At 38.9% G+C, this 24,527-nt stretch overlaps 1 protein-coding gene across 1 annotated transcript in view; it reads right to left on the reverse strand.

Annotated features, from left to right (window-relative positions):
- Window positions 1-24,283, reverse strand: part of dtnbp1b (dystrobrevin binding protein 1b) — a 43,673-nt gene extending 19,390 nt beyond the window's left edge. Inside the window, exon 1 of the mRNA XM_042506587.2 lies at window positions 23,851-24,283. Within this exon, the coding sequence (XP_042362521.1) occupies window positions 23,851-23,896 (46 nt within the window). The 5' untranslated portion in view covers window positions 23,897-24,283. The remainder of the gene's footprint in view (window positions 1-23,850) is intronic.
- Window positions 24,284-24,527: the final 244 nt, after the last annotated feature.

Below are 24,527 nucleotides of genomic sequence, written 5' to 3' on the forward strand. Positions count from 1 at the left end.
GACTGCGGCATTTAAGATACAGCAGAGGGCTGTGTTGCAGAGTGGGCTAACACTGTGTACTACATGCAGTGTGGGTGTCGAACAGTTCACCACACAGTTTGTGTTCCCTTCATGTTTTCCTTGACCTTACAGCAACAGAGGGCAATTGATTTCTTTGTGGTTTGCTGTTTGTTTTTATTTATTTATTTTCCTATCAGAAAAAAAACCCCAAAACATTTTACCTTCAGATTCAGTAGTATGATATTTTAAAAGTTAAAATATTCCAAAATAGTAGTGACGCTGCGTAAAGCATAAATAAAAACAGAATGCAATGATTTGAAAATCCTTTGACCAACATGCAACTGACAGTATAATGACAAGATATTTATTGTTTAAACTGATAAGCTTATTGATTTTTTTTATAAATATACACTCATTCTGAATTTGATGCATAATACGGTCCAAAAAAGTAGGTGCAGGAGCCAGTTTGCCACTGTGTTGCTTTACTTCTTCTTTGAACAGCACTCAGTAAGCGTTTGGGAACTAAGGACACTAATGGTTGATGTTTTGGAGGTGAAATTTTTCTCTCAGGATTCACAAGTTGCCTTCTTCAAATCTTTAAGATTTAAAGACTGTCTTTGTGGTAAAATGGGACAAAATCCAACATGAACACCGTGAGAGATTAGTTTCTTCATACAGGAACTATCTTTAAACTGGCATTGCAAACAAAGACTTCTCCAAATATTAAATACATTTCAGTCAGCCTGTTTAATATTTTTTTCTGCATCTTATTACTTTCTTGCACATAATTTTAATAGATTAAAATGTTACAATGTCTTCATCAGTATAGTGTAACTGCGTTATAACCAATGTCTGGTGGAAATTTCATGCGAATAACTCTGCTGAAAATGTTTCGTTAAAAAAGATTTGATGTATTATTCTCCCCACCGAAGGCCGAAAAGGATTTGCAAATCACTGTATTCTGTTTTACACAGCTTCTAAGATTTTTTTTTGGAGTCAGGGTTGTAATACATGCTAGTCTGTGCACACAATAAACACAATTTTGAATAAAAATATGTGCCAGTGGAACTGCACAAGGAGACATCTCTATTTGAAATGAGGATCAGCGATATCTCTACTTGTAACATCTTTACTGGAGGCGTCGAGTGTTATAGAAAATAAAAATATAACCACAAAGCATAAAATAAAATCCCTAGAACAGCTTGCTACTACAACTTATATTATATCTAATCACTACAGAAGTCACATCTCTTTATATCTCCTTTACTGCACTGAAACCCAGTCTTCAGGACAGACATTTCAAACATTTACTGTCAAAGTAAGCCCACTAATGTGGCTGTGTAGTGGCGTGCAAATTGTTATGTGCCAAGCATTCACAGCTGGCAAGATGCAGAAACTAGATTTCACTGGTTTCTAATCAAATGAGTGTTTGTAATGATGCGGCAGTCAGTGATGGGTATCTAATGAGGGGCCTCGTTGAGAGGAAATGAATACCATAAAATAGTGAGAATGCTGCGGGAACATGTCGAATATGCTAAATCTGTAATCTGTAATCGTGAATTATGTTGGAAAGAAAAAGTCTGTGGTGATGTCTGGTTACACTTCAAAGACTAACAGTCTTGATGCTGGAAGCTGTGTTTGAAGATAAAGATGTGGGCAAGAGTCTTGTTAAATATTTTCTCATTTCACATGATTCATGACTGCATACACTAAGGTTTCTCTCTTTCTCTGTCAGCAACCATCATGCTATTCGAGTGGGAGTGAAAACACATTAAACCAGTTTTTGCTAACTTCACATGTAACCAAGCAACTGCACACACAAACATGTAAGGCAAAGCTCAGTGGGAGGGTTTCTTCCTGCTAAGTCATTCACAGCTTGAACACCAATGAGGGAGAGAACACTTTTCATTGGAAATGATGACTTATTATATGTTCAGAGATACCATACAGCTTCAGAGACCCCATACAAAATGTAACAGCCCATTACACAGCCACAAGTGATCCGATTAATTCCTTTTGACTGATTCCACATATGAACACATTTAACTAATGTGTCAAAACAACAAGCTGCCACTGTTATTTACCTGGTCTGCTGTCTGACGATAAGTCACACAAAATGAACAGGAGGATAGAAAGACATAAATTGCTTAGACAGATTGAAACACGTGCTGAGACACACATATTAATAGGTAAAGCGGACGGGTCACGACAAGGCCGAGCAAAAAATCAGAGGTGTCAGCTCTCAGCACAATCATCCACAGCAGAAGGCAATGGGGGGATTAGGAATGTACCAATTAGATGTGAGAGGGGTGAAGGAAAATGTCCTTTTGCATTATGAAAACTGCTTAAAACTCTGTGTGATTTTATTAAGTTCTCTGGTCAAATATTTTTAACTACACATCGGTTAAATTAATGCTAATAGTGAATAACTTTAATAATTCATTAAAATGTAAACTTCTCATATAAGATCCTCATTTTTTGGCCAAGTGATGAAACATTAATGGTTGTCTATACTGCCCTGGCCTCTCCTCAGCTCTTATGTTGATGCATGAACACCAGGGGGATGCTGGCAATTTTACAGTGAATGCACTGCAGGGGATTTAAATGCAGCTTCAGTCTGTATCATCGAAAGAGCTTAAAGCCAGATTTGATAAAACCCAGGCAGCTCACAGAGCACTTTGGCTCTAAAGTAATCAAAGAACCAGCAATATCTACAGATTGGGCTTTATTGGGTGGAATATAGATACATGCTTCGGTGAGATCCAAAATAAGACTTGACCTGAGTTTTAAAGGCACAGTTTATGCCCAAATTAAAAAAAACAACAACATATTTTTCCCCCTACCTGTAGTGCTGTTTATTAGTCTAGATTGTTTTGGTGTGAGTGTTTAGAGATCTCTGCCTTCTTTTTCAATATAATTTAACTTGATGGCACTCGACTGCTCAAAGCATCCAAAAAACACATGAGGGTAAAATCAACAGCAATTTCTCTTTCCAGAAATCATGAACCAGTTACTCAGGATAATCTGCAGACCTTGAGTAACCAGTTCATGATTTCTAGAAAGAGGCATTTGGCTTTTGAGTTTTTCAAATGTATTTTTGGTGGCTTTGAGCATCACAAGCCAAGTGCCATCTACTTCCATTATATCGGAGAGAAGGCAATCTCTACACCAAAACAATCTAGTATTACTTAAGCACTGCAGGTACAAGGAAAAATATGTATTTTTAATTTTAGGGTGAACTGTCCCTTAAAATGACCACAACAATTTTGAAATAAACTTTGTGATATACGTAACTGATTACCTAAATCACTTTGTTAAAAAAAAAATCACTGGTGTAAATGATGCAAATGCTTGAACAAAATTTGTATACTACAACCTCACAGCCATGGTTACATAACATGACACACTGTGATGACTGCATCCTGGATTGTAAGATGTTTTTATTATTTTGCAAACTTTGATCTCATTTGACACAACAGTCAAGCAAGAGAGACCATCTTATGATCTCAAATGATCTTGCTTCCGGGGCACACGCTGAGCAGCTGCACTTAGCTCTGGGATGTGTGTCCATGTTTGCCTGCTTGTTTTGCTCTGGAGTGAATGAGCTCAAAATCTAAATATTGTGGGTAAAAAGGCCTGAAGCAGAGGCAATGGAGGGGAATGTCTGCAAATGTACTCTATGGAGGCAATGTGAATATATATATATATATATATATATATATATATTTTTTTATTTTTTTTTTTAGCTTTTTGCTTCCCACTGCCAGCTGACATTTACCTCAAAACATTTCCATTGCTGCAGGGCATCTGGCCTTTCTAAATGTGTATATTCAAGTGCACAAAACATGTGTATGTTAGCATGCAGTCACACAACAGGCAGGCTGCGAGAAACACGTTTACCTAGCAGGGGCCAGATGGGTAAAGGTCAATGGCAGATGAGATATGGAACATATCCAGAGTATGCGTTGGCTGGTTATATGAATGTACATAAACACAACGCAGGAAATTCAGGAAGAAGAGAATATATTATGCTTGACAAAAAGCCACTTTGGGTAAATCAGAGGGAATAGTTGGTGGATTTGTACAAATAAAACAACTTAAAGCAGAGGGAGCCGGAGGAGCGTTTTGAAAATTTGCATCTGTGCAGCAGAGACTGATGTTGGAACTTTTGAGTTTAAAAGTAGAAACATTTCACTGTTCAGAAAGAGCCTTTTCTCATTCCCAGCGTGTCAGATATGACGGTATGATTAGTCACCATCAGCATTTAATTGCAATGCACAAGGCACCCTTTAGTGTATGTGCTCTGCAATGACATAGTAATATCTGCAACAAAGTCTGAGCAGGGCAGGAAGATGATTAAAACAAATGAAAGACTTTCAACCCGGCAGACCACTGTTGGTGTCCCGGATTATTTTTTTTAAAAGTAGTCCAGGACACCTGATATAAGTGTCACGTTACTTACATAACATATGTTAACTTTCTTACTTATTTCAATAAACATACTTATTTAACCCAAAACATGACGTTTAATTCTAAACTTAACCAAGTTGTTTTGTTGCCTAAACCTTAAGTAGTTTTGGTGAAGGGTTAGGGGTTAGGGTTAGATTGATACACTGCCCATAAGCATCCAAAAATGACACTAGAGGGAAACTTAAGGCTCATTTATACTCAACGTTAGACAGAAACGAGATAGATAGATGTAAAGAAACAAACAGGGCTGTCCGTACTCTGCCCACATTTCGTCGATATTTGTGCATGTTTTCTGAAAGCTAATATAGACAAACAGAGCAGTTCCACCGGAAATCATGTGGTCAGTGTATTGTAGTTCAAGTGAGACATGACCACAGGACACGACGAAGACATTTTGAAAATGCCGTGATGAAAGGAATCTGAAATATAGTTAAAATAATTCTCTGTTAACAAGTTGATGTATTTAATGGCCTTGCAGACCAACGTCAGCTACAACACTGCCTACGTTAAGAAGTACATATTATTACAAGAGTGAACATCGCCATCGCCACATTTGTTGTCACAAACTTTTGACTTTTCCTGCTAATGCCATCTAACGGGTGTATCTCTGCCAGCATAAAGCACACATGGAAGTACGCGGGCAGTGACGGTTGCAACGTTTGAAATAAACAAATAGCTGCTAAATTTGTTGAGTTAGGAGTGGGAAAGTGTTGTCAGGAGTTTGGCCAAAGGCTCTCTGATATGTTCAATATAAATGCATATGAACACCATAACTCTTATGGTCAATTAATGTCAACAAAAATGCCAAAGACATTGGGATGAATGTAACATAAATAGATGAATACTAAATATGTGTTACATATTCAGTTTTTTTATCACAGAATGATGGAATTTAAATAAACATTTGCTGTAGTAGCCTTTTCCTCTTAATTAAACATGCAAATTATTCAACATAATGCTTGTGTCTAATGTATAAAGTGGCTCTGTGGCCTTGCACCCACATTTCGATAAGGGCTGACAGAGAAAGACAGAAAGATGGAGAGTAGTTTGTCCTATCTGACAGCACCTGACAGTACATTGTCAAATAGGGGTTCATCCATCAAGTAGAGCGAGGAGGAAAGGGGGAGGTCTACATGTTGTCAGAGGTCCCCCAGCTTTTCACAAGCCTGTCAAACTGCCCACCTCACACAATCTGCTCGAAAACATCTCTCTCGTTTGCCAGCAAAATGCACTGCCCACGTGAACGCTCTCCATGTTCACTGATGCCGTTATAGCCAACTGCTTCTGGCTACATTTGGCGATCCTTGGAAGGATATTGAGCGTACCACACACTTTTATCTTGAGAACCCACTGTAACTAATGTTTGAGGCTTGAGTGATAAATGGTGTTACCTAATATGTGGAAATTGAATTCTTGGGCTAATCAAAATTTTGCAGTTCCAGTCCTGCTTCATTTGCCATTCAAATGCTGCTAAACCCATCCTTTCAAATGGGGATTAAATGTGTCTTAATGAATAATGAAAAATTAAATTTCCCATACTCTTCCCTGTGCGCTGAGATAAATATGCTAGAAGAAGAATCCTTGGGCTGCCAAATGAATCAGCCAATGGGCTCTAAGCACCTGACAACGAGGAATCGAACGACGGCCGAGCTGGATGCAAATGTATTACCTTCATAGAGGCTTTACCCATATGAACATATTGCACAGGTATGTCATGCTCTGCAGCTAGAAACAGATTTTAAAAATTACCCTGCTTCCCAAGAGAGACAATTAAAAATGCTTACATCACCAAAACCTCTGTGAACTCTTAATAGAGGCTGACTGTGGAGGTAAAAGCAGGAGGAGAGGGAGAAAAAGTGAGGATGAGAGGCATTTTCTAACAGGTTAATTGCTTGCCTTGGAGGGAGCTTTACTCACAGCGATAAGGGTGATGTCTTGATTTAACGATGGGTAACGTGCTAATGACTACGTGTTAGCATCTAAATTAGGAAACCTGGCCAGTCTGATACTCACACCAAGGAGGAGGCAGGTTAAATCTCTAGAAGGCTCTAGTGACAGAAAAACACAACAAACGCAGCCGGGGGAGAGGAAACCAGCGTGATCACATGCCCTCGAGTGTTTTGTGCAATTTAACCTGAGCAGCAGGGCTATTGTGGACAAGAAAAAGCTCTTCACGATAGAATGGCACTGCACTTGGGTTAAAGCCCAAAGCCTTGAAAAAAACAAGCAGATCACTTGTAAGTGAACATGATGTTTGAAAATGAGAGGCTGCATGCGTGTGCATCTTGGCTGTTGTGTGACGGCCAATAGTTCAGAGGCTCCGGTGAAGCCCCTTGATATCCAGGCTAAGATTTCCTCTTCTGTTCATCACTTATTATTTATAGTGTGTTCAGTATCTTGACACAGGTCTAGACAATGTTTCAACCATCTCTCTATAAACACTAATCTGGATATGGATGCAGATACATTAGAAAAATGCTTTTAAAAAGCTAAATTGTCATCAGACTACAATCAATGGATCTAAAACAGAATTTTGGTAAATGCATTTTGCCGTTTTTGCTCTTCACACAGACTGTCTTCCAGCATGCATCCAAAGCCTGCTAAAACCTGATTGGTAAACACACCGAAAGATTGTGAAGTTGCACTAACAACAAAAGTTTCCTCCGGGTAGAAAACTGGCTACTGTTTTTAATTGCAGAGATGTGTACATTTGGCAACCTTGTTTATTTCTATTGTCATTTTCAGTCGTAACTGTAACAAAAAAATATAGTGTTAAACACTGTGGTCTGACCGATCTGACGTTTCTAAAGGCCTTATTTTATGAACTCTGTTGCTTTGCACACATCTTTGATAAACAAAATCTACTGGAATGAAAGCTAAGCAATGTGCTGCTGTATATGGGGCAGCAAAACATATTTTAGCCACAAAAGGATAAAAAATCAATATCAATTTCAATATATACTGCATTTGAATATTTGCTCTGCTTTACTTTGCAAAACAGCTGATTGAGGCAGTGGTAGACTGCCGTTCAGTGGAGTAAAATGACCGATTTCCTCAATTGTGATATTCACTGGAAATGACAATACATTTAATGTGTACAATATAGCCACTATGCAGGTCGGGTCACTGATTGATGCTTTTGTTTACTATTTGAGTGGGTGGCTCTTATAATGGGGTGGCTCGGAGCAGGTTTCAAAAATCCTGATCACACAGCACATCACAAGCTTTTGATATCAAAATCTTGTATATGCATGCTGCATGCAGATATCTCACTTTAGAGATAACATATATACAGATATTCACATCCAATATGCGCATGTCTTTGAGACATGCACACACTGTTTATTTTTGGGGATAAAAAAATGTGTGAGATTTCTAGAAGATTCACAAAGGCTTTGATGCATTATGCAAGAATCTCCTCTTTTCTCCCTACTGCAATAAATACAGCCTTACATCAGCAAAACCCTCTGCAAGCCCTCAGTAAAGACGCCTCTTAAGAACGACCTATTCACTTTTTCATATAAATATAAATATATATATATATATATATATATATATATATATATTATTTTACTAAGCAGAGGAAAGTGAAGAGAGAGAGAAACAGGAGACAGAGATGTTGGCTGGCATGTATCTGAAGCTGTAAGTCAAAACTTGAACTTTCAACAACATAAAAACTCAGCTCCCTCACCTCAGTGCTGACATGAGACGGCCAGTGTCTGTACACGGTATGCTGTATGTAATAAATAATAGCTGAGCTATGCAGTGCTCTCTATACAAAAAATGATTAAAGATCATGTTTGGGGGCTTTGCACATCACCCTATTTGGTAAAAAACAAGCAACAACCCTAAGTGCTGAAAAAGGAAGCCACTATGGAAGTGCCAAAAAGTGCAGCTTTTCTAATGGCCACTTGAGGCTGGCTCCAGAAACTAATCAATCCCCATAGACCGCCATGCTAAAATGTCCAGCAGAGAAACATGTTTACAGCCTGGTACAAAAAACAGCTTTGCTGTCCATAGCTAATTTCTACATTCATGACAACTGTGCAGGGGGTGACGTTTTATATGACTTATCCATTTAAATTTTCCTCAAGGCTTGAAGTTACACAAAATTACAAGCTGGGCCTCTGAGTGACAGGCTGTCGGCAAATTGTTTTTGGCTTCTCAGTCTGATTCCCCCCTCCCTCCTACACAGCTCCAGCCTCTCATCAGAATATGGTCACTCCAGGGTTTAAGAACACCAAGATGGCGACAGCTGAAATGACGATCTTGAGGTTTCAAAACAGGAGTCTACAAACCAATAACGTCATGGCAGCTATGTATATTATTTTTACATTTCTTTTACAGTCTGTGGTAAAAACACACCCTTTTTACAAAGGTGTAGATTTAGAAGATGTACATTTGTACCCTCAAAAATAAAAACATGGTAGTAGCAGAGGACTTTTATTTTGATTTTTGAAAATGTTTGCACCAAAAATTTATGTGGAAAAGGCACAAAGCGGTGCAGAAAAAAATTACTAGAATGAGGAAAATCAAGTGTTGATGCTTAAAATTTTCTGGCAGAGGACCCCAAAACCCCCGTTTTATGTGTGTCCCTCCAATGTTCAAATGAAACCTACACTGTTTAAATTTTAGAACCATCAATCGACAGACGGTGGAGTAGTGTGCGGTTACAAGCATAGCTAAGACGGCACAAAGTAGAGTATGACTCCAGTCAAGCATATGCACATTGTGGGATGACAAAAGCATAAAAATGTAAAAATCACCTTGAAAAGAGTTGTACAAAGTGGAGCCTGTTCACATTTTAATAACCTTGACAAAGTTAAATATTACCCATCTTTAAACAAACGTCTGCAACTAATACAACTTGATAAGAGGTACTTCATTTAATAATCTTTGCGTTTGTCTGTGAAACATAACCAAAGAAGAGTCAGGGGTCGGGTCGTGCATGTATTGTCCATCGTCTCAGCTAAGAACATGTGTTTTTATATATGATACAATAACCGCACCGTGCATCTCACACACACACACACACACACACACACACACACACACACACACACTTTAATCAATATTTCATTTGCACTCATGAGTGCAAGCCTGAATTGGTGTACAAGTACTGTATGTAGGTTTTTTTCTTTTATGGAAGTTAATAAATGATAGATTAGTTTACATGCTCGGTATCTTGCTGAGCCGCAAGTGAAAATCTCAAGCAGGTGTTTTGGGCATATGTGCAACATGGTTGTTTCATTATTTAAAGTTAATTTAACTGGGTAGGTTGGTTGGCAACAAATGTATTTTTCTGGGATCACCTGGAATGAGTTAAAAGGCCTTCTGAGGACGGGAGGGAATTAACGCTGCAATCTGTAGTCACAGTTTGGGTCTCTCTGTTGTTTGTTTACGGTTTGTGTGTGAAATTATTTTATATTTCCAAAACTTTAAAGCTATACTGGTGGATGGAGAAGACAAAGGATGACAACAAAATAGATGGATTACATATTTAACTGAGGTTACATATAGTACGTTAAACTGATGGTCACTGCTGATCTAGCTTTCTGTATATTATAAATTTGTAGTTTGTTATTTTGTGTTTTAGCTCACCACCCACTATCAAATACATCTCTGTGAACTGTAAAAGTGTCTGTAAAATTCCTGAATATTAATTTCTGAACCAAGTTCCAAAAGACTTTTAGTTTGGCTTGAAAAGATCTTTTTTTTTTTTTTTACAGAATCTCAAAAGCGTGCAGACTGATGTTGTCTTTGTTACAATTGAAAAGAACCACTAAACAAAAGATTTATTGTCTGGAAGTGTTGTGTACAAAATTGAGAGTTCATTCTTCAACACTCTATTCTAACAATTTCTATTGAAATCCTGATCTGCTTTTTAACTTAAAACTCACATTATATACCCTCTTTTTTCTTGTTATTTGAAGAATTACTGATATTTGGTTATAATGTGCTACTTTTAATATTATAGTTCACTTTTTATTCCACAGGCTCGCCATCTTATTGTCGAATTCAACTGTTACTCTGCTTTCAGGAGAAGCATCCGATTTTTGTGTCTTCTTGGACCCCTGCCATCCCTAACCTTTGCCTTTATTTAGCAATCTCATTTCCTATTTGCACGGCTCAGCAACAATAGAGAAGCTTCCAGCTACAGGGGGTGGTGGGAATGCGTGTATAGACTTAGGTTGAGAGGCAGCCAAGTGGGATAATGGAACTATTGTATGAATCTATAAATGTGATTCCTTCATGTCCCTAAGAGCCGGCCTACTGTCATCCTGTGGTGACTGAGTAAACGGAAGAGACTGAGATATTCTGTGTGTGTGTTTAAGTGAGGCAGCAACAAAGTGGTTACAACTTCTATTTATTTCTCCAACTTATAGTCCATGACCTTGATAAATCAATTTTATTACATAATTTAGATATCTGAGTAAATGCAGATAGCTCCTCTTGCTCCTCCATCAGTTACTGTCGAAGGAACCATTACAGAAGTCATGATGCATAATTTAAGCTTCTTTTTATACGGGGTAAGGCAAGTTCATCCACCTTAAGGGTTTTAAAATATCACAGTTTACCAAAAATGATGCAAAAAAGCACAACACATCCAGTCTGGTGCAGTCTTTTGGGTGAAAATGTCTAATTTACAAGATAATGGATACTAAAATAGTGCTGCTGAAAATAAGTTCAGTGAAGGTTCAACCCAGTTAGCAATAAAAAAGAGAGTAAATTACCAAAATAGAGTGCCCAAAGTCTGGCTAAGTGTTTTACCTCGAATATATCCCAGACTGATTTTGAGACATGTCAAGAAAAAAGCTAGAGATATGGTGTAAACATCATTCACCACTGACCAATCTATCCTACAGTTCTATTTCTTTAAAATTGCTACCTGCAGCAGGAAAACGCACCTCTTTTTCTTATCCTTTCCAGGTGGTTCAAAAACGACTTCATGTTAGTCCAATGTCCTTCAAGCTTAGAATCATTTCAGCAGTTCACCTCAAGGTGAAACTGATAGGATGTTTCTTACTGGGAATGAGCTGTCTATCAGCAAAGCTAACAAAAAATAAAAGAAAAGAAATTTACATCACAAAACATTAAATGTAACCACCTCTAAATAGATAGTGCTTTCAAATGCGTTGCTCAAGCTCGCTGGGTCAATGGAGCGCCAGACTAAAAGGAAAGGAAAGAATTTTTCATCATCTTAGGCCTGTATCCGACCCGAACTGTGTCAATGGAACAGGATTTTGTCATTTAATATGAAAATAACACCATTTGTTCCTATTTTCTGATACAGAGTTTGAGAGTTTGGTCCAATGTTAAGGCTGACGTTCATACAGTAAACGAGCCAAGTCAGCCCTCTGAGTGAATGTGTGCAGACTATACTAATGACGTATTGGAAATGTGCAACATTATTTACCAATGGGAAGTCTGAATCAAAAGCCAGAGACTGTGTTGTATTAAGTTGCTGTGAGCTGTAAATCCACCACTTGTATGCAGAAGGCAGAAGGCATAGAAAGGTGGATGGATGGATGGATGGATGGATGGATGGATGGATGGATGGACGGTCGGACAGATAGATATGTATATGAGAGAGAGAGAGAGAGAGAGAGAGGGAGAGAGAGAGAGAGAGAGAGAGAGGAAAAACCCTCTTTTTTTCAATTCTTTAAGGGTCCTTGTAACAGATTATGATATTGGTAATTATGTAATATGCTGGTAGATCATTATAATTATAATATAATATGTTTATCGTACCATAAAAATCTCATACCACTGCAAAGCCAGTGGACTGAGAGGTTGCTGGCTGACGATCTGAATGTTTGACTTTTGGGCAGCTGACTTACGTCATTTTGTTTTTGTTTTTTTAATTAAAAGGTTAGTTACTGGTTAATAAGCGTTGGGCTATCCAAGGCAAAATTAACCGAAGCCGCATTCCTATTATCCATATGGAAGAAATTTCTACAGAACCTCCACCCAGCCATGAAGCCATGAAGCCAAGAAGAGCAAACCCTGGTTCAAGATAAAAAGAAAAAAAAAAAGGTGCCAAAAAAAAAACTAACTGTGGATAATTTGTAAGCTAAAGATATCAAGTAGTGGAGTTTTGGTACTTCCAAAATGAAGGTTGTCATAGTGAAGTGCTAAACTCTAGTTGTAGCTACAGTAAAGAACTGTGAGATGTTCAGCTAATGTGCACTTCTCTGCAGTTTCCATTTCAATGTCACTGCAAACAGGCCATGTAAACACACCCATCAGCAAAAAATGAAAGGATCGTGTTCCTACATAAAGCATTTCTTGTTCAGCCTGAAGGACTGTTACTCTTTAAATAGTTATACTGTACTTTGCCAGTTATTGATTTCAAGGTGACATGGTAATGATGTGAAGCTTAACAGGAGTTGTACCGTCAAGATTCTTTTTCCGTAAGCTCGACACTTTCAGCTCTTTGGGTGAACTATCGGGCAGAGAGCTTGTTCTTCTCATCTGCACTAAAGCCTCCCAATAAATATTTCAAGGGTGTTTTTGTAAGACCCCGACAGAGATATCAAAAGCCATCAGCAACATCTCTTTGTTTTGCCAAGCTGCACTTCTCTTCTCTGTCACTGTGTATTTGTCACATATTCCTCCTCACCCCTCTTTAGTTGCTTTTCACTCTTTTACCCCCTCATTTATCTGCAGCCATAGTGTGCCCTCTTGTTAGCCCCAGCATGAATTGTTTAAAGGCCTGATCTCGGCCGGAGGAGAGAATGTAAGAGCGTTCGCGCAGAGATGAGGCAACATAACACGAGAGCGCACATGCATGCACACACACACTAAAACACAGAGAGAGAGAGAGAGAGAGAGAGAGAACCCCCCTGGGCATGTCTCCTACTGTACTCCCCTCTTTCTCATCTTCCCCATATTAATTCACTGTTTCTCTTTCTTTCTCTAATGCCATGGGGCATACTTATCTATCCTGCAGCATTAGAGTACAACTACTGCATCTTGATCATGTGATACAATACTGCTGTCTGAATATTTCTGCCACGGCGCCCTTGTGACTCCATGTGATGCACACTCACCTCTAAATCAAAAGCAATTTTTCACAGTTTTTTATTCTGTACAACTGAAACCTTGGAGCCAGAATTCAAGGCAGAACTGAGGCGACTAAACACATCTCTTATGAAGAGTTACGATGGATGCACTTACTGTGAAATTATGGGCCAACACTAGTACTTAAAATAATAATTTGGCTGATGGCCAATACTGAAATATTTTGGTTTTGTTGTTATTTATTCCTCCTTTTGTGACAGAGAAACAAAGAAATCCTCATGATTAAAAATAAACACATGAATTGCTCTACCTTTTTAGCAGCTGTAGCTGCCAGCATCCTATTGTACCGTGTTGCTACTGTAATTTACTTCAACAGTATATTAATGGCAAATGTATTACAGTATTCTACAGCAGAATGTGATGTTTACAGTGTAATACTGTTGCTAAACTGGGGGTAATATGACGATTGAGGACTGTTGATTGTGGCTTCTGTCCCTCTGTTAAGCCTACTTCTGGTAAAAATAAAAAATGCATAATGCTGTAAATCATACAACCTACTGTTAGTGGGGTTTTTTGGCTCAAAAAGGCATCAAGATTTATGGTATTTCACTGCAGTTTGGAAAAATTGGTACATTTCTGTTAGAATTTGGTCATATTTTTACAGCAATTTTTTGCAGTGTATGAGATCTGCATTATTTAAAAAGTGCTACCAGTATCATACATCCTAAACATTCTGTAGAGGCAACTCTTAAATATTTTTTAAACGTTTAACACTCAATGTGAGGTAGTGTTTTCTCTCCCTGAGGCGAGTAGGCTTTAGCAAAAGCATAACACCTTGGGATGAAACACTTGATTAGTGGCCCAGTGATGATGCTCTATTGTAAATCCATCTGTTGTTTTTGTTGTATCTGACTTCTAGTTGGGCCACACACAGTCACCTGGCTCGCAGCGGGAGAGCCTTCCCTCCCCCGCAGCAACCTGTCTCACTGTCTCCTTTTGTTGTTTCGCACTGACACACACACACACATGCAGCTTACAAATATGTGAATACACAATACACTGACAGATTCACTGATATCAGCACATACATAACATGGGCTTCTCTGCAGAGTAAGGTATAAACTCACAGAGACAGAGAGAAGGAGAGAGTGGAGGGAGATGTGTTCTATGACCTCAGTCCAAATTAACGCTCCTTTAGGGGTTTATCTGTCTCTGGCTGACCTGAGTTATTTCCCCTTACATAAGGCAGCAGGCAGGGGGTTGGGGGACAGAGGAAGAATAGAGGCAGGAGGAAACCTTGGGAAGAAGGCTATAGGAGCCTGAGCAGCAGGGACAGAAGCATTGATGCTCTCAGCATGTACACAAGCTCCCAAAAACCTCATGTCACAGAGCAGAAACACAGGCAGACTTGCATAAGGTAACAGAAACACAAATGCAAAGAACATATAAAAGCATTAAACCCACAGGACCAGCCAGTACAATCTCTGTAACAGACTCCCTCTCTGTCTGAGTCTGTAAATACTGTCTGTTCAACCATGGACCTAATTAGAGCAACTCTCTGGCTGTCTGACCACACTATTACTTTTTTCTCTATCCTCTCTTTCTCCGTTTCCCAGAGGAGTGGGAGGAGAGAAAGAAAAAAAAGCGATAACCCACCTGCTGAGGTACATCACACGGTGGTGGAAAATGCAATTTCTAAACCATCTGTGACCGGGATTTGAGACAAAAACACTGATTATATCTGCTTCTTTTTCGACTAGGAAATAGATTTTGCATTTCAATAGATAGACGTCTGTATGAGAATGCATGGTGGTCTTTGTTCATCTGTGTGTGCGCATTGCTGAGTGTATTTTTATATGCCTTTGTGTGCAGTATAATTTAAGTCATCTTGGTCCTCCAGTTTCACATCATCCCCAGGCAGATTTGAGGGGGTGTTTGAAACTATCTGACAGACTTAAATTCAGATTCATCCCTCTCACTCTTTCTTCATCACTGAAGTAACTGGGGCACACCCTTAAAACAAAACAACTGCCATAACTGTGTGTGTAAAATTATATACCAGTCACTATTGTCCCTTTAATTACAATCATTATGCTCCTTGTGGATCTGTCCAAGTATTTATTCTTTTGTCACAGCTCGAAGCATAATTTCTCAGCATGACGAGCAGTGGGAAGTTATTTGTAGCTGTGATACTGAAAAAAGGCGACATGCAGATTTCACCATTATGGTGATATTAATTGATGTTTGACTACATGAAAGCGTAGCCTATCTGGAGATCTTTGACATGCATGTTGAACAAAAAAAACACAAATCTCAATGAGTTGTTTAGATGCATCAATATGTCTAATGACTGCGCAGCAACCCTGGTGTTGATGACCTTATTCTCATTATGATAATCAGGACAGAGACAGTTTGATAAGCCCCGCCTCCCTCAGTTACAACTGCTATGCCCTGCAAGCTTTCAAGTCTCAATTCTTGATCATTTTTTGATAAAAAAAACAAAACAATGGATCCTTGATTTCAGACAATGGCCAGCAACCATCAGTTTTACTGACTGGCGTGACAACTTTTACTACAGAACAGCGCTTTTTTAGATCATGCCCCTGTTAGTTTGTTGTTGATGTTTTGTTTGTTTTTCATGTTTTTCTTTTTTTGCAAATTTTCAGGTAATTGTCTTGTACCTTTTACTGATTTCTCGCTAATTTTTATTCATTTCTTCTTAAGTTGCTCTATTCATTCTTTCCATGTTTATGAAAGAAGTTAGGGCAATTCGCCCAGGTTTCAAAGTGTTAAGCTAACATTAACTCCATGAGTTAGTTAAAAATACACACTTCCGCCAAAATTTCATACTAACACGCTCAATATATTTAAATAGTTTGTGGGATATTTTTTTTAGTATGTCCAAAACATTAGTATGAAACCATACTATGCAGGACTGGTGACTATTTCTGGTGAAATATTTCAGTATGCAAACAATGGTCACTTCATAACACACAACAAGTGAGACAGCTCTGTCATGTCAATAATGTTTCAAATAAGGAGAAATATAATTTTCAAATTATTTTTAAATTACCTATAGAGCTAGGGTCGGCATGGGTTACCATGGCCACGAGTCTCCAAATTGCAAGAGGGCTCTCAGGAAGGAATGTGATAATTACAGCTCAGTGCATCATAGCACAAAAATACACAAAAGCATAGTAAACAATGCTATACACTGAGTATGTTATGCTTAGTATGCAATTTTGGATGCAGCAATAGTCCCTGAATTACTTTTTGTTGATGTTTTCTGCTGAGTTATTAAAACATATCTTAAAACTCTGAGCCTAAAACTAACAGTTCCCCCCCAAACAATGTCATTCATACTTTTCACAATACATTTTAACTTTTCACAGGCCTGCCGTGCCTAATTACTTTATGGTTGCTAAGCTATGATTACACGATAAGCAGTTCAGGTGAGGGGTTAAGTGAGCAATAATTTGCACTTGCAATATTCATTTTATAGGTTAAGATCAAATCATCAATTTGTTGTGAAAAGGTAGAGCCAAAAAAAAATCAGCAAGTACAAACAAAATAAAGAGTGAATATTTTCTTTTAATATAAAGAAAGAGTTGGTGATTAATGTACCCAGCAAGTCTCAAAATGCTGATACTGAACATATCAGCAAAATGTTTCATTCATGTTTCATTTGGTTTTTTTGCCAATATAGCCAACCTTGCGATACATTCTGTTTTTTATTAATTTTTTTATTAACATTTAACCAAAATCGCAATCTTTCCCTAACTTTAACCTAAATGCTTTAATTGCCTAAACTTAAGACAAGAGTCTGGACGTGCACCTGTGTTCCTGGTGTTGCAGTTTGTGTACATTTTCACCACATGAATTCAATTTATTAATATACAAACATAATTTCTAGGAGAAGGGGTTGACGCAAAAATTGCCTTATCTATCTGTCTTCAGACTTAATGCAACTGCATCCCTGTCTGTATATCTGCTCAATGATTCTTAATTAAAAATGCGGTGCCAGTATTATCAAAACAGTGAGTATTATGTTCTAAATTTGCCAGCAAACATGAGAATATGGGTTGTGGTTTGGAAAATCCCACTAAATTTTATGTGTTAATCTCCACTTAAACCTTACGGAGCGCATGGAGCCAAAACCTCAAACAATGTTACAGTTAAAATAATTACAGCACTTATTATATGTGACAAGATCCTATTTTTACCAGTTTCCACTGTCATTAATCGTTTTTCTTTTATAAGAATGAAATGTATTGTCCTCCAGATGGGAAAAAGGCTAAAGATTCTCCTTTTTCTTGAGTGTGTGATCTGTGTGCAACCTCCGCACCACCACCACCACCAATTAGCAGACTCCCAGATAGTGTGGAGGCCTGTCTTACTCTCCTACGTCTTTTTATTATTCTTTTTCATTATCTGTAATGTGCTTTTTGGTTTGGCTCCGTCTTTTTAATTTCTCCTCTTTACCAATATTCTCTTTCTATTATTCTCAAGTCACTCCCATTCTCCGTCTCTTCACCCACTCTCCTTCATCCTCCACCTGCTATCTTTGCCCTCTCTATTTTAACCTTCGTCTGCTGCACTGCTCTCCTCTTGCTCTGCCATCTTTTCTTTGCTCCGTCATCCTCTTTCCCTCTTCATTGTTCATCTCCTCATTTTGGTGCCCTCTTTTACTTCTCCCTCTTCTCTCTTCCACCCAACCACCTCATCTCCCTCCCCTCCTCCATCTCTCCCTTCCTTTCAGTCTTTTATTGCTCATCTTCCTCCCTTTGTCTCCACTCTCTTTCTTCTCCTGTGGCACTCTGCAAGAATCCTGAAAGCATCTTTGCTGTGAGACTGTTCGTTCTAATCTAACTGAGCAAGGATGATCTTAGTGTAAAGATAGCTGGGGAAGCCTGGCAGTAGTACAGTTGAGTAAACAATATGAGTGTTAAGAGGGGAGACAGCATAGTCAGGGTTTGCCAACAACACCTGTTAAGCCAGGTGGACACCGCTTGCAACAGAGTGAAGAGAGGAGAGGGGGTAACAGGTTGGAGAGAGAGCAGAGGTTAGGAGGTTAAGTAAATGGGTGAGTGGACTACAATTAACTTTTAATGAATTTCAGTAGTTAATCACAATTAATCACATTTTTCAATCATGTTATCAGTTTCATTTTTTGCATTACAAAACAGTTTATTGACAAAGTAACGCAATTCTTACCAGATAGCCTTGATTAGGAATCAATTGACAGCAAAACACTGCATGGGACTAACATGAAGAGACTCATGGGTACCCACAGAACTTTGTTGTTGAAAGTCTCAGTTTTGATAATAGTTTGTTAGATTCCAAATTCTAAACATTGACAGAAAGATTTATATTTTTATTGTAAATGCATATCGCTCCCAAATATTGGTTATCACTCTCATTAACTACTAATAATAGGTACTGGCCCTGAAAAACGAATATCAGTTGAGGTAAAGTCAGAAGTAAAGGGACCCCTGAAAAATGATCATGCTGTTTTTCCATAGCCAAATTTTAACCTAAATTTGGAACATTATTCATCTCCCTTCCTGGGAAGCTAGCATGACATGGTTGGTACTGAATTCCAACTTCATATGAAACCAGTATCATCATACTAGCTTTAAAACTCAGCCCCGTTCAGCCTCTAGATTTACGCGATTTAAAAAAAAAAAAGATACGTTATTCGCATCCCATTTGACATATCAATGCTGTCAGCACTACTATTGTCACTGCAACAGTCACTGCATCAGTGAAGAGAATGTGGCTTATATACTTGTGTATGCATTCTGCCTGCATTTTTGTGGCCATGTGCATGGAATAAGACATATTTTTACCACTGCACATATGCATCAGTTATGCATAAGTGGGAGCATGCTGTACAGAGATTGTCACATGGAACTGAAATACTGACACCTAAGCCCGCACAGATCAAATTACAATTTCATGTCACTCACGACAAAAAGTGGAGTTAGAATGTGTTCTGTCTCGTGAACATCAAGCGGTGCTCTGTCCTTGACTTTCTCCTCTGACAGCACAGATTCTTTCATCTCTTGAACAAAATCCATCTTTAAATACAATTAATGCCATAAATCCCAATCTCAATCTCCTTCAGAGGCTTCAAAGGGAGCGTGACCCCCTTGAAAATGAGCAGATGAATTAAGACGCGTCCGCTCGTGTACACACTGGCGTCTGTGTTTACATGCCGTGTGAATGATGTCTGAGGACGCTAATTAGAAAGTTAACTGCATTTTTGTTGTTTGTGCATGGAGAAATGTATGCACGCGTACACACTGAGTGACTCAGTCACGGGAGATGAAAAAGTTAACACAAACATCGTCACTTGGCAGCAACTGTGTCAATTACAGTAAGTGTTTAAACTTTTCAGCAGAAAACAAACAATAAAAACAAACAGCAAATATTTGGTTGAACATTTGAAAAAATAAAAAACTCAAACACCCTCTGTGCTGCCTGCTAAATGTCACTTCTCCGAAACTGCTACCTTTACTCAATTACTTGCCAATTTCTTATCAGAATGAGAAGACTGCATGCTAATTACCATTTTAAAATGTCAGCCAAACACGATTCTCTTATCCTTAGACTGCCTCCATACACATATATACTTTGTTGATATTGCTGTAATGAGCACTTTTAAAACCCATTAAATACCATTTTATGAAAAAAGCTGAATATTCAGACTGATTTTCATGCAGTGAGTAGAACTGCAAGATAAATTAACCTTTAAGAATGAGCACATTTTTCCAAGATTTTCTCAGCAACATTTCTTTCTGCTTAAAACTTCACTTCTTCGAGAAAAAAGAAAAGAGTTTCTTGTAGCAGCATTAAAAGTTGAGTTTGCCTGTGGCTTTAGCCATCAGAGGCAGCACAGGAGCCAGCTACTGTACCATATTTCAATAGTCCAGACCCCACTCATTAAAGCAGCACAAAGGACTAATCACATCTGCAGCGCTTTGATTTACATGCAATTAAAGTTTCATGTGAACCCAGATAAACCAGACAGGAGGAGAAGAAGAGGAGAGAAAGAGGAGGAGGAGGAGAGGAGGAGGAGGAGTGCAGTGAAATACTGAGGAGAGGAGATTAAGGAACAGATGAGACACCAGCAGAGAAGAGAGCAGATGTGTGCAGCAGCCAGGCGCAGAAAGAAGAGAGAGGGGAGAGGACAGAGAGGAGGTGGGGAGTGGGGCGGGGGGCAGACAAGGAGAAGAGCAAAGAGGAGAGGAGAGGTGAAGCAAGCCATCATTTGGCAGAAGTGATGACACAGCACATCCATCTCAGTGGCAGGTGCCTGCTGTTGGTCCTTTACAGAGGACACAAACTAACAGGAGGAGAGAGAGAGCTCTGCAGCGGCGTTACACTGTCATAAAACCTCACTGAGTCAAGCTGCTGGAGCAGAGATTTAAAAAACACTACTGATTGTCTTATCTAAAAATATTACTGCCTTTTGAATAAACGGATTTAAACAAAAGTCCACAAATACTCCATGTTCTTTTTTTGTATCAAGTGGTGTAGCATTGTGTAATTACTATATCTTGTGTGCTGCAGTTTTTAATCAGCAAAATGAGCACCGTAAGCCTTTTAATTTGATGTTTTAATGAGTTTATATCATAAATTATTCTTGCTTATCTGGCATTATTTGAGCGTGTTCCTTTGATATTGACACACAGTACATCATAACTCATGAAATAAAAATATGACATATCTTTGGCTTAATTAAATCATTCCTTTCTTTATTTGTTCAGTCTCCAGCTGCAGTTATCTCTGTTTACTATTAACTTGTTTCCTCAGCATTTGGTTATGTAACATTACGGTTAGTAAATCAGTAATCGTAGCCAGAGGCCACTTGATATTTCCATTCGAAGGCACTGCTCCATGAGAAGGTAATGTGACGGATGCGTCTTGACAAGGAACAAACTGGTCAAGTGCAACAACAACACAGCCAAGAACAGAACATGTGAGAGTGAAGAGTTATACAACAATAAGATATTACTCTGCCGGATAATTGAACACACAGTGATGTGATTGTTTTCAACAAGCCCACAGTCATAAACACACACAATAGGTATCTGCTGTGGGTGGGCGTGTCAGTGTGTGATCATTAACTCATCACCCAGCCACACAAAAGGTTTCCAAGCGAGTTATATGCAAGGTTGGGCAGTAAATAACATCCTGAAAATAACAGGAGGGGAGATGAGGGAATGAAAGCGAGAAGAGAGGGGGGGGATGGTGCAATAATAATGAAAGCAATAAAAGGAGACCCATTTTCCCAGATGTGATCTGTGCCTCAGTCAAGGCAGTCAGTGTGTATGTCTGTGTGTGTGTGTGTGTGTGTGTGTGTGTGTGTGTGTGTGTCTGTGTGTGTGTCTGAGAGAGAGAGATTTTCTGTGTGTATGCTCCCACTGAGCTCTCAGATGAGTCAAAATGAGTCACATCATTTTATCAATCACCCACTTACAGTACAGCAATCCTTTAGTTTTGCGTGTGTGTGTGTGGTTTTGAGCTTGTGCCTTGCTTAAGGCCACAATGAAGTCAAACATTAAAACTGCAGAGCGGTCCCACACACTTTCGCCCACTGAATTACTGGCTGCACTATAACGATAGTGGCATATTCCTTTATCACGATCCCTGCAAAGTTACTGCTACAGACTAGGGATGCACTGGTTTATCGGCCAAACATTGGTATCAGCCGATATTCGCGATGTTGACTGCAATTGGCCTACAGAAAAAAAGATGACATGACGTTTGTTCTGTTGTGTCATAAATTTTGCGCAGGTTAAACAGCGGGGCTCAAGACTAAAAGTGTACCAGGGAACAGAGATATTTCCAGAGATGTTGTTGGGACAAGAAAATGCAGTAAATCCACTTCTTCGTTACAAGGGGAAGCACTATTGTTTCCCTCATAATGCTATATTGTGAACAACAAATGTTAAAATTTGCAGGAAGAGAGCTAGTTATCATTAGCTGTTCGCTGCTGGTGGCCGGAACTAACAGCAGCGGAGGTTGGTTAAATTATAATGCGTTCAAGCTCCATTCAGTAAAAATAAGTATTAGGCGAAGGTAAATTATAACAATATCATGATGTGTTCCAATGTAATCTTGTAAAATGTAGTTTTTTGGTAAAAAAAAAACTTGAAGATACAGTTGTTTGAGGAAATTTGTTGTTGATTTTGCAGCAATAAAAAAAGATATTAGAGAGAGAATTCTGATTTTTTTTATACATAATAAAAATGCTTTTGAAGCAGTTATTCAAAAATATCTAAATGATTTTCATGAAAAAAATGTTAAGAGTTGCTTCATACATATGTATGATTTAATTTGTTCACATTCAAAAATAGAATATTGAAGGGCTGAATAACTTAAAAATAGTTCAGTTTTTTCTATAATTAAGCTTTCTTTTCCCTGGCACTACATTAGAATAAATAACTACAAAAACAAAATTAAAAAAATAAAAATAAACAAACAAGCTAAAAAAAGGGACTGATATCGGCCAAGTTGTTATTTTTAACAACGATATCAGTCCCCACTACAGATACAGTAAAGACATAAAGCAGATACACACACATACTTGCAAAGGGCAGTCAGTACAGTATTTCTCTTGTTCAATTGTTAATTTAGCTAAACAGAGACTGAAATAAAGACATAAGACTAAATCCTTCAATAACCATTTCTTTTTTTTGGTTATAGTTAATCCAACATACACTGTTTTGTCTTTTCAAAAAAATACTCATCGCTTTGACAATAGTGAATAGCATCTGCAAGTCATCTAGTCTTTTCCTTTTACTGATAAGATACAGCTGGCCTGGTTGTCAATCGATGCACAGCTCCTTTTCCAATGGTTCGGCAACTGGAGGCATTCCAGGGAATATGTAAACACACTCAGGCATGCTCCCACACACTCCCACATTACGCCCCTCCCTGAGCTCTCGTTCCATCATGTAAACATGTGAAAGTATGCACAAACAAGCATGCATTACCCTCCTTTACTTTTATTAATGTAGATACCATCTCCGCTTATACATACTGTGTTACACAATCAAACTCTTGGCATCTTCACTGCCACTCACTATCATTCTGCTGCCAATATAAAGAGCGTTCTTTGTTTCACTTGTAATGACTATATTTACAATAATAAAGGTTTTTATTGTTACATTACCTTGAGCTACATATACCCCTGTATTGGCAAACTCTCCTTTTAAAACAAAGACTCCCTATTTGAAAGCACAGGGATGGTTTCAAACAAACCCCACACCACACACACATCTGACACACTGAAACACACATAGATCACCACTCCCTATTACAAAAAAGGGAAAAAAAGTCACTTACAAGAGTTCCTTTGGCTCCCGTCTGTTGCACCAGGCGAGGTGGACATCCCAGCAGGATGCTTTTTGCCCTCACAAGATAACCGAATGGGAGGGGGAGGGAGAGGGGGGGCGGGGTGGGGGCAGACAGCACGACGATAGTACACCAAAAACTCCACCGATCACAACAACACCTGCCCACCACGCATCCTCACGCTGTCTCTCACTCTGCGCACATGCTCCTCCATACAAAAGATGCTCCAGAAAAGGCTCACACGCACATTCTCATGCAGATCAGCTCGCACACTTTCACGCACTCGAATGGTGAGCGTTGTCAAGAGCCCAGCACTGTCCAAAAACAAACATGCATGTATGTATGGATCGCTGCTGCACCAGTGTCTAGCTCCGGTTTGGAGACTGCTGAGGCTGACAGTGGAGAGAGAGGAGAGAAGACGAGCGGAGCATACCACTGGCTGCTGCTGAGCAGAGGGAGGAGGGGGACTGGAGGAGAGGATGAGAAAGGGGGTGGGAGAGAGGGTGTGTGCGTAGGGAGGAAGAGAAACAAGAAGCACAGATGACTATGAGTTTGTGTGTGTGGTTGCATTTGTTTCTATAACCCACAAGCACATTTGCCTCTGAACTTTGAACACACACCAGTGCCTCTTAACCCAGTCTGCATACTTTATGCACCTTCTTTGTTTA

This window comes from Plectropomus leopardus, chromosome 17, assembly GCF_026936395.1.
Source record: "Plectropomus leopardus strain MGB_pleo_1.0 chromosome 17, ASM2693639v1, whole genome shotgun sequence".
NCBI lineage: Eukaryota > Metazoa > Chordata > Actinopteri > Perciformes > Serranidae > Plectropomus > Plectropomus leopardus.